The sequence below is a fragment of the Acinonyx jubatus genome, chromosome B4, assembly GCF_027475565.1.
Source record: "Acinonyx jubatus isolate Ajub_Pintada_27869175 chromosome B4, VMU_Ajub_asm_v1.0, whole genome shotgun sequence".
Classification (NCBI taxonomy): Eukaryota; Metazoa; Chordata; class Mammalia; order Carnivora; family Felidae; genus Acinonyx; species Acinonyx jubatus.
The window spans coordinates 77,564,081-77,575,252 of NC_069387.1; the positions used below are offsets into that span (position 1 = coordinate 77,564,081).

Consider the following 11,172-nt stretch of genomic DNA (forward strand, 5'->3'; position numbering starts at 1 on the left):
ACCTCTTCAGACTCTAAGAGCTGTGTTTGCAGAAAGAGAATTTGCTGTGTCTGGCCAGCATGGATTTGGAGCAAAAGAGCCACAGTCCCAGGAGAATATCTTCCCTTGATGAACTGCAAAACCCTCTTTTTCCAAGACTGGATCCCAGAGGTCTGCTCAGAGGCAGGAGGATGGATGGGAAGACCTCCATGGGAGTGGAGGGGTCTTTGCTTAAGCAACATAAATACTCTTGGGCAGACCTATCACAAGAACCCAGCCAAATGGATAAAGGAGAAGCTAAGACTATTGAGCATCCCTTATACCTACCATAACTTCTGGAAGACCACCAACCACACCTAATTTCTCTCCTCTCTTGGACCTCAATTTATTCTATGACTCCCTGAATGAAAGCCAAACACCAGAATGTGAAATACAGTGCAATTTATTGAGAAAAGAAAGTGCAACATAATCATCACCAGAGGATCCACAGCTGGGGGAATTAAGGGGACAGAGGCAAGGTCAGGACATGATGCCAATGTGAAGAAGGCACCCTGAGAACCAACAGTCTAGAGAACTTGACCATTCACCCTCTAGCACCCCCGCCTCCTCAGCGGGGCTGAAACGTGCCTACTTCAGACCATCGATCGACTCCCAGTGAGAAAGGGAGATGGGCCAGGGTAGGAACAGGCCAGGCCAGAAAAGCCCACAGTGGTATGGGCTCAGGTATTGCTACCATCATCAGGAGCCATCACAGGCTCATCTGGGGGCATCATCCTCTGGGACTAGCAGCTGGACCTTCCTAGCCTAGGAGAGGTCTTGGGAATGGAGGAGCCAGGAAGAAGTTCAGCCCCTTCTCCGGGGAACTTGAGGAAAAGCGAGGCTGAGGTTGGCATTTGTTGATGCCAAGCAAAGTAGGAGGTGCTGTGGCAGGCTGAGAGGGATGCAGGTGGGCGTGGACACGTGACCCCAGAGGATCACTTGGAGCAGTGCTGGCTCGAGCTGGTGGTCTGGGAGAAGCGGATGCTGGTGCTGCCTCCACTGCCAGACTTATAGCTGCTGCCTCCCGAGGTCTGGATGCCACCAGAGGTGGAGCCAATTCCACTTCGTCTCACAGAGCTGCTGCCTCCGCTGCTGAGCCTGCCCCCGCTGCTGCCACTCTGGTAGCCGCCGCTGCTGCCACCACTGAGCCCTCCATAGCCACCACTGCTACCTCTGCTGCTGCTGCCGCCTCTGTAGCCACCGCTGCTGCTGGCACTGACCCCTCCATGGCTTCCAGCAGAGCCGCTGCTGGTGCTGGTGACATTGCTGATCACCGCTGCAGAGAACAGGCACTCAATTCAGGCAAAAGCCTGGGTCTGCATCACAACTCTACCCTGCTTGGCTTGTGAATTGGAGGAAGGTGCTTAACTTCTCTGAGGCCTCAACTTGTAAATAAATGACAAGAGTGAGCCTGGCTCTCTGGCGTCCTTCTCCAAGAACAAGAGCCAGCAGCATCCATGGAAATTTCTGGTTCTCCAACCTAGGGAATTCCCCAAGACCATGGGCATTTTAGCTTTGGCCTTAGAGTTTCCCAGCTTATGTGAGGCGGGGAGTGTGTGGCCGTGGCCCTAGCACTGTTTGGTGGCCTGGTCTCCTTGTATGGGCCAGCCTCTCCTGCTGTAGATCAGTCAGTGAGGGTGTCTCTGTGGCCACCCTTTTTGCAACCCAGGGAGAGAATTTTTGAAGGGCTACTTACAAATGCACACAGCACTCTGACACTCTCCAGACATCCTACAAAGGAAGAGAAAGAGATGTGGACTATTTCTGCAATGAGTCATTAGCCACAGAGCTGAGGGTTCATTACCTTGGGAGCCACGTTCCCCTATTTGCCCTACTAGAGGTCAAGCTCTCGGGGGAAGAAGGCTATTCCAAGTGTCTCTATGACCACATCTCCCCAGGAAAAGGAGCTTGTGGGGCCAGGGGATGGGGTTGAGGTGCTCAGAAGCTTCACCAGCCATCCTCCATTTCTCCATCTGTCTGCCCTCTTTCCCTTAGTTTCCAGAGCATCTGTTCCAGGCAAAGTGCTCAACTACCCAGCCCCCAATTGGTTAGTCCCGCCTCACCACTCTTCCCCTGCTGAGACCGTCTTTCTACCTCCCTCACCCAGCCCTGGTTTTCTTCTGATTTTCCTCTCCCAGGAAGCCTTCTCCAGTGAGCCTTCCCGGGGTGGGGGTAGGGGTGGTGGTTCAAGGTAAGGTAAAATGTGAGAGGGGCTGACACTCAACACATGAGGAGCTTGAAAATGTCCTGCCCACACAGCCCATCTTTCTGTGCCTCATTCATGTTCATGGAGCAGGCACGTCCACACATCTGAGCAGACATGGAGTGTGTCTGCACCCCTTGCCAGTGTGGGCCCCCCTGTGGTCGACCACTCTGTCCTTATCCCACAATCCCCAGTACACATAGCACCATCTTCACTCTCACACCTTTCATTGATTTATAAAAAAAAAAAAAAAAAAAAAAAAAAAAATCCATAAGCTTCCTTCTCACCCCTGAGTTCTGCTTCCTCCATCAGATTGGGAGCTGCCTGAGGACAGAGGTTCAACACAGGATGCATGGAGCAACTAGTCAGCAGAAAGATCTCTCAATTCTTGACAGTCCTTTGGCATTTGATATCCACTCCCTAAGCCCTTAACTGCTGCTTGATGCTGTGCTATTTTTCCAGAGTATGTGTGCATCGGCCACCTGCCCTGTGGACTCAGCCTCAGGGGTGGAAAGTTACAAGACCCTCTCTACTGTGCTGTCCAATATGGTAACTACTAGTGACATGAAGCTAGTCACATTTATTAAAATTAAATTAAGTATAAAACTCAGTTCCTCAGTTGCACTAACCATTAGTACTCAAGTGACTAATGGCTACGGTACTGGAGAGCACATAAAACATTTCTGTCATCTCAGGAAGTTCCAGGGGTACCTGGATGGCTCAGGTGATTAAGCGTGCAACTTTGGCTTAGGTCATGATCCCACAGTTAGTGAGTTTGGGCGTCGCATTGGGGTCTCTGCTGTCAGTATAAAGCCTGCTTCGGATCCTCTGTCCCCCTCTCTCTCTGCCCCTCCCCACCTCAAAAATAAATAAACATTTAAAAAAAAGTTCCAGTGGACGTCACTATAACTTTTGTCATAACCCCAAAGCACTTTTCCGTACTCATTGCTCATAAGAATGATCAACAGAGCTGTGTAATACATATATCCATGGTAAATAGGAGAATTGGACGATCTTGATTGACCAAAAAAAAAAAAAATGGGGGGCACTTGAATCCTAAATTCTGTTGTTCAGGAGGTTCCTTACCCCTTGTCTGAGTTGTCCTCTCCAATCATCTTGCTCTCTTTCTTCATTATCAAAGGTCACTCTAAAATCCTATCTGGAGAATGCTGGCCCCACAGCCCCTCACCTGCATTCCTCGCCCTCCAGTAGCTTGCGGTAGGTGGCGATCTCCATGTCTAGGGCCAGCTTCACATTCATCAACTCCTGGTAGTCCCGCAGCAGCCGGGCCAGGTCATCTTTGGCCTTCTGTAAGGCAGCCTGCAGCTCTTGGAGCTTTGCATTGGCGTCCTTGAGGGCCAGCTCCCCACGCTGCTCAGCTTCAGCGATGGCCACCTGCAGGTTGGCGTTCTGGGCCAGGAGGAGGTAGGAGACTAATTAGCATAGTGATCAAGAAACAGCTGATTTTTCCTGAAAGTTCTTTTCTCCATTCAGCATCCCTCCATCCCTTACCACAATGGCACATGCCCAGAAAACAGAAGTCCATTTTGCAATTGGTCTATTTATCTATGGCCCACTGAAACTAACTCCTGTCTCATCAAGAAAAGGAACACTGGGGCACCTGGGTGGCTCAGTCGGTTAAGTGTCCGACTTCAGCTCAGGTCATGATCTCACAGTTTGTGAGTTCAAGCCCCACGTCAGGGTCTGTGCTGACAACTCGGAACCAGGAGCCTACTTCAGATTCTGTGTCTCCTTCTCTCTCTCTGTCCCTCCCCCCACTTGTGTTCTGTCTCTGTCTCTCAAAAAAAAATAAATGTAAAAAAAATTTTTTTTTTAAGAAAAGGAACACTGATTCGCTGGTAAAGGCAGTAGTGGTAACTGGTAACTGGTTTTTTGCAAGACTGTTAAATACTCCCCTGCCTAATCAGTTTATTCCAGTGACACAAATCAGCCATTGAGGTAATGTGAAGTTCATGACAAATAGTTCACAGAAGGTAGATCCTACTGAGAACGGAGTGTTTAAGGCCCTCCCTACAATTGCAAGATTTGCTGGGAAAGCCAGCAGGAGCAACCATCTCTCCTTAGGGAACTTGAAAGATTTCTGAGGGAATCTCAGGGAGAATGGAGTCTCCCAGAGACTGCTATCCCACATGTGACACCATGGAAGGACAGAGAAAGCGTGTGGCAGAGGCACAATTGTTGCTCCTCTTTCTCCCCATGGCCCAGAAGACCTCCAGGATCTCTCCAATAGGACCAGACCCACCTGCTTCTTAACATTCTCGATCTCGGCCCGCAGCCTCTGGATCATCCTGTTGAGCTCCATGATCTCACTCTTAGTGTTCTTGAGGTCATCTCCATGCCTGCCGGCCGTGGTCTGCAGCTCCCCAAGCTGACAGAGGGGAAACCAATCAACATAGCTTCACAAAGTGTTAGAATATTCTTGATGAAGGTCAGCGGGACCTAAACCTAGAGTATGCAGGCAAGGAGAGGGCTCCCACCTTGGTCTGGTACAGAGCCTCAGCCTCTGCCTTGCTCCTCTGGGCAATTTCCTCATACTGGGCCTTGACCTCGGCGATGATGCTGTCCAGGTCCAGGCAGCGGTTGTTGTCCATGGACAGGACCACGGACGTGTCACTGACGTGACTCTGCATCTGAGACAGCTCCTATAGGGAACACGGATGGTCATTCTCACCATCCCTTGGCCCCAGGAGATGCTGGGAATGAATAAGGCCAAGAATCTTCTACCAGCAGAGATATCCCAAAAATGGGGCCAGGAATGGAACAGTCAGAAAAATAAGCTTGCATTTCAGGCCTGGCTACAGCCTAAAAGATGCCAGGCAACAAAGTTAAAGAAAAAAAGTAAATGTGCAAATAGAATAAGGTTGTCAGCCTGAGAGTATCAGTGAGCTCAACTGTGTGGGTTTCCAGGGGACTGGAGTAGGGAGGAGTGCTCTGAAGGAACTAGCTGTGATACTGGCATAGGAGCCAGAGGGAAGGTGTAGAACAAAAAGGGCTGAGGACAGAAGGAAAACAAAGAAGTCAGAGAGGGACCCTGGCCTTGTGGCCCAGGTCTATGCAGGCTGGGTAAGCTAAGTTAGCATTTCCCAGGTAGGGTGTAGCTGAGTTCTGAGCTCTGTTGCTGGTTTTGTGAGTGTTTTGCCCCTTAACTATCCCCTAAGGTCTTGCTTGGGAAGCATGTCAGAGAAGATGCAGACAGGAAGGCTCTGGATCTCAGCAAAGCAAGAAATCAAGGAATCACCATCTCATAGAGGGTCCTCAGGAAGTTCAGTTCATCTGTCAGGCTGTCCACCTTGGCCTGTAGCTCCACCTTGTTCATGTACGCGGCATCCACATCCTGCGAGGTGTGGAGACGGGCAGTCAGACACCCGAAAGAATGACCCGCAGCCCCCTTACCACCCACAGCTCTTTCCTAAGCCTTTGTCCCTCCTCTTGTCCCTCCCCTGTCCTCCCCCTAATTTCCACTTCTCACCTTCCCTCTTAATAGAAAATCAAAGTGGTTTTCTTCCCTTTAGTTGCTTTGACCAACCAAACCCTGATGCTTTAACAAAATATAAACCATATTAGCCAGGCATGGAGTATGGGTAGATAAATCACATTTATCTAACATGTGACTTCGGAGGTTTGGTACCAGGTAACCAGCCTTCTGAATAGAAAGGAGGATATTCTATTCTTCTCACTACTTCATCTTTACAATCAAGTCAGCTGCAAGTATTGGCTGATTGTTCTTATTAATACCATCCAGGGTACCCTGTAGGCTGCAAACCTTGATTAATGCTACACATAAATTCTTCATTATTTGTTCGCATTACTGATCAGTTCATTAGTCACAGTGACATTGTAAGGCACCTTTCCTCACCAATAACCTATTTAGAGCTGCTTCCTTCGTTTCCAAAACTGTCAGGAAAAATATAAACCCCACACCCAGCATAGGGTCACTGTGCCCCAGAGCTGCTGGCTCTGCCCTGACTCCATGGGGGTGGTGCCCAGAAATAGAGCCTTGATCTGTTCCTCCCCGCTTGCTCACCTTCTTGAGCCCCACAAACTCATTCTCAGCCGCATTGCGCTTGTTGATCTCATCTTCATATCTGGGACAGAAAGAAACACATATTTGGACAGTGACATTCCAGAAATAAAAAAAAAAAAAAATGAGGATCCCAAGCACTCATCCAGAATCTTCTCACCAGGGGACAGGACCAGCTTCATGGGCGTGTGACCTGTGCAGTTACACAAGTCCCTGGGTTCAGAAAGTCCTAACAGTTTAATGTTCTGCTGGCACCAACCCGATTTTTTAACAAGGACCCTGCATTTTCGTTGTGCACTGAGCCCCTAGAATTACATAACCCATCCTGCTTGAAGACCTTTCAAAGGTCAGGCCGCTGCCTCATCCTCCTTCCTCCAAGCCCAGGTAACAGGCTGCAGTGTGGGGAGATGGGAGAGGGAGGAGGGGAGGAGGGGAGGCGGGGAGGAGGCGCCAGGGGCGTGACTTCTTGTCTGGCTGTGACAAAGGTCACAAAGCGCAATGTGTGTACGTGAGACCCAGAGAGGTATTTGCTCAGACTGGGTGCTTCTGCCTCTGCCCTCTCTGTTTCTCTTTCCATTAAGAGTTGCTTCTTACAGGAATTTGGGTTAAGAATGAACTCATGTCTCCTGAATGCACCAGGGTTATGAGATTCCTGCTCGTTAATGACTAAAATCTCCCCCAAAGGGTCTGGATCTCATGAAGACTGAAAATGGAATGATTCCAGGAGAAAAGGTTTCTGGGCAACGTCAATCTGAGTTGCCACTGGATCCCCAGAGCTCAGCACTGAGCCCGGCACAGAGCGGTGCCTGCCAGATTTGTGCAGTTGACCCAAGATGGGGCTTCCTGGAAACGGGTGAACCCACCCCTGTGGGTCCTGACCCCATAGATATCTGGAGCTCCCTCCTCACCTCACAGACCTCAGAGGGTATCAACTACAACCCCAGACATGCAGGACAAGGTCGATTGAAGCTACAGAAACAGAGTACTAGACTGGACACATTGAAAGAGTGTTTTACAAAGTGTGGCCCTGGACCATCAGCCAGGTGGTCTCCCCCCTGGGAACCATGGGGCACTAGACTCCTGGTACCTGCCCCACACCTACTGATTCACAATATCTAGGTCTGGAGCACAGGAATATGTGTTTCTGACAAGCTTCCAAGGTGATTCCCATGTACAGTAAGTGTGGAGGGCTCTTCATCCCAAAACGTTTTTAATTCTGGGAAGATTCTCTCATCCACCTAAGTTAGTGTAGGAGGGGCCTGCCCAGAGCCTGAGAAACGTGTCAGAATCAGCCACCTAGAAGTCTCAGTTCCCACCCTCTGACCCCTTCCGCTTGGTCATGCCTCACTCAATAAGTCCATCCAAGAGTATTGACTGAAGGTGCAGTCAGGGACAGTTAAAATCTCAAACCGGGGCTACACCTCCCTGCTAATCCCCTGGAAGGCGGAACTCCCCAGTTGGGGCCCTCACTTCTTTTTGAAGTCCTCCACGAGGTCCTGCATGTTCTTCAGCTCTCCTTCCAGGTTCCCCCTCTCCCCCAGAACCAAATCCAACTGCCTGCGTAGGAAACTGATGTAGGATTCAAAGAGAGGCTCCAGGTTGTTGGGGCCTGAGCCAGTGCCTGTGGTCTGCTGCTGGAGCAGGTTCCACTTGGTCTCCAGGACCTTGTTCTGCTGCTCCAGGAACCGCACCTGCATCAGGTGAGAAAGACAAGGAGTCAGTCTCCTGAGTTGGGCAAGTGGGGCCACGCAGCCCGAAGAGTAGAAAATGAACCCAGTTCTCCAATCAGCGATAGCCTCTGTTGTGTTGTGTTTTGTTTTTAACTTGGAAGAGTGAGAATTTAGACGAGGGAGAGCTAGAATATGTTTATACCTAGTATCTTCACTTATTCTATTTCAGTTAATCCTCACAACCACCTGTAAAGGAGGTGTTACTATATCCCCTCGGTAGACAAGGAAACAGAGTCTCAAACAGTTTAACTTGCCCAAAGTGATGTGGCTACTACATGACAAAACTAAGGGTCACACCCAGCACTACCTTATTCTACTAGGATCCTTTGGAACACCTCTACAGGAGGCCAGCATAAATAAAGTTATTTATAATTGTTTTTCAAGTAACGTTTTACCTCCCTACAGGCAGTGAAAATAGTCAACAAGGTCTAACTTTTCCTAAATTGGGCCATATTGTCCCTAATTGTTTCCCCTTCCAGTTACTCAGCTTACAGCTGACTTGGGTTTAACTTCACACTCCCGGTTCATTCCCCCAGACCCAGCACACCTTTCCCTGCCCCAGCATAGACAGCTCGAATCAAGAAGGTGAGCCTGGGTGGCTCAGCTGGTTGGGCATCTGACTTCAGCTCCGGTCATGATCTTGCAGCTCATGAGTTCAAGCCCCATGTCGGGCTCTGTGCTGACAGCTCAGAGCCTGGGGCCTGCTTTGGATTCTGTGTCTCCCTCTTTCTCTGCCATGCTCCTGCTCATGCTCTGACTCTCTTTCACTCTCAAAAATAAACAAACATTTAAGAAAAAAAAATTTATTTAAAGGTGAGTCAGTTGCTGAGACCCACCACTAAGAGATAGTTCCACAGTTCTTAGTAATGCAAGTTTGAGTTCCAGCTCAATTCCAGTTCAATTATCCAGAAGTTGCTTTGCAAGAGAAATTGAATGTTAGCTATAATAAGCTCATGGCTAATACCCCAGTCTTAAAAGGGAGAATGAGCATGTTTGGACCCTCACTTCATTTTCCCTAGTCCTATCCCTAGAAGGAAATTGGGAACTGGATTCCCTTTCCTTCCCCTGTTTCACAGCTAGGAAAACAAGGTCCGAAGAGCAAAAGAGTCATGTTCGCTGTCCTAAAGGGCCCAAGGCAGAACCAGGACAAGAGGCCAATACCTCAGGGGTGCCCAGGTGGCTCGGTTGTTTAAGAGTCCGACTTCAGCTCAGGTCATGATCTCACAGTTCATGAGTTTGAGCTCCACATCGGGCTCTGTGCTGACAGCTCAGAGCCTGGAGCCTGCTTCAGATTCTGTGTCTCCCTCCCTCTGCCCCTCCCCTGCTCATTCTCTCTCTCTCTCTCTCTCTCTCTCAAAAATAAATAAAACATTTAAAAAATTAGAAAAAAAAAAAGAAGAAGCCAATACCTCGCCTATGAGCCTGGCAGATCCTACTGGCATCTTTGTATACCAATCCCCTGGCAGCCAAAACCATCCACGCCACCTTTGAGCTTTGCCCTCACCTTGTCGATGAAGGAAGCGAACTTGTTGTTGAGGGTCTTGATCTGCTCCTTCTCCTGGGTCTTTACTTGCCCAATCTGGGGGTCGATCTCCACATTGAGGGGCTGCAGGAGGCTCTGGTTCACAGTTACTTCCTGGATTCCCCCAGGGAAGCCACCAGGACCAAAGCCACCGGGCCCACCAAAGCCACCAGGCCCAAAGCCACCGGGCCCACCAAAGCCACCAGGCCCACCAAAGCCACCAGCCCCTCCAAAGCCACCAGCTCCACCAAAGCCACCAGCCCCTCCAAAGCCACCAGCCCCTCCAAAGCCACCTCCCATTCCTCTGCCACCACCAAAGCCACCACCAAAGCCACCTCCATAGCCACCCCCAAAGCCACTGCCACAGCTGCTACGCCCTCCCCCAAAGCCACCAGCCCGGGAGCCACCGGCCACGCTGATGGAGATGCTCTTGTTGCCACCCAGGCTGTAGAGGCTGCGACTGCCAAAGCCACCCGCCCCACCCCGGAACCCGCAGGCCCCTCCGCTGGCTCCCCCCGAGCGGGCCACACAGCTCATCCTGCTGCTTCCTGAGACCACGGCAGAGCGACCCGAGAAGCCCTGGCTGCCGCCACTGAAGGACTTCTTGCAGACTTGTCTGTTCATGGTAAGAGAGCTTGGAGGTCAGCTAGCAATCCCTTAGCAAGAGCCTAGAGGGATGAAGGCAGAGGATGGGGACAGAGAAGAGGCTGGCCTTTATATACTGAGGAGTTAGGCTTGGCACAAGGAAAGGCAAGCAATTAGCTGAGAGTCATCTTGGGTTTGGTTTGCCTCCCAGGCAATAAGTTGCTTCTAGATTTGCAACACACCTCAAAACTAATCCTCTGGACCAAAATGACTTTGCTTTTTTAGCTTAATCACCCAAACTTGCCACAGCTGACAAAAGACAGGAGTTCTGCTCCCTCCCTTCCTGTGATCTCCTCAGGGGGCCTAGGGAACTCAGACAGCACCTGATCCAGCAGGATGAATTGGATTTTGACACCAGGGAATTAGGAGCCACTGAGTTCCATGACACAGGGGTAAGGACCAGACAACCTCTTCCATATGGGCTGAGTCCCTCCCTGTAATGCCAGAGTGTCACAGCCCCAGTGACATGTCGTCTGTGCCCACCTCTTCGGAGAAATATCCAGAGGAGGGCTTGGGGAGGGGGGAGTGGGGAGAAGAGGTGCACTGATCCCAAAAAGTCCACTCTGGCACCACTTCAGTCAAACGCATCCATTTAAGCCAGCCTGTCATTTGAGATGAGCAGTGCTGCTCATGGCAAACAAAACAAAGATAAAATGACCCATGGGAAAAGTGAGGGTCATATTTGAAGCAAACAAGTATAAGGCTTGGGAAGAGGACAAAGACAGGCGCAGGGAGGAGCCTCAGACCAAGCCCCTCCACCACCACCCTTGACCCACAGCAGGTGATTTCCGGATCCAGAAGCAAGAGAGGACAGAATGTGGGGACCCTCCAGCTGGTGGGTGGAGTAGTTTGAAAGATCCCATTCATCTCAGGATGAGAGTGTGTGCTGCGTCGGTCCTGGTGGCCTTAGGATCTCCTACTCCTCCACCACCTGGTCTGGGTTAGATACCCCTCCCTGTGTTCCCACCATACCCTGTACTTTTCCCACCATGTCTTAAAGTAAACTTATATG

At 50.3% G+C, this 11,172-nt stretch overlaps 1 protein-coding gene across 1 annotated transcript; it reads right to left on the reverse strand.

The window, feature by feature from the left end:
* Positions 1 to 864: 864 nt before the first annotated feature.
* Positions 865 to 10,139, reverse strand: LOC106986430 (keratin, type II cytoskeletal 2 oral-like). The gene is made up of 9 exons (XM_027036238.2): positions 9,498 to 10,139; positions 7,734 to 7,954; positions 6,267 to 6,327; positions 5,481 to 5,576; positions 4,720 to 4,884; positions 4,485 to 4,610; positions 3,411 to 3,631; positions 1,715 to 1,749; positions 865 to 1,294 (listed from the first exon to the last, which is right to left on the reverse strand). The coding sequence occupies exons 1-9, from the start codon at positions 10,137 to 10,139 to the stop codon at positions 954 to 956; spliced, it is 1,908 nt and encodes a 635-aa protein (XP_026892039.1). The 3' UTR covers positions 865 to 953.
* Positions 10,140 to 11,172: the final 1,033 nt, after the last annotated feature.

What these genes read in the sequence shown, in the direction of transcription:
- LOC106986430 (XM_027036238.2), bottom strand. Translation starts at nt 10,139, where the DNA reads ATGAACAGACAAGTCTGCAAGAAGTCCTTCAGTGGCGGCAGCCAGGGC. An exon ending in TGAGGACCCTCTATGAGATG is followed by an intron (nt 4,885 to 5,480) that starts GTGATTCCTTGA and finishes TGTTCCCTATAG; the next exon opens with GAGCTGTCTCAGATGCAGAG. An exon ending in AGGCTCTGTACCAGACCAAG is followed by an intron (nt 4,611 to 4,719) that starts GTGGGAGCCCTC and finishes CCCCTCTGTCAG; the next exon opens with CTTGGGGAGCTGCAGACCAC.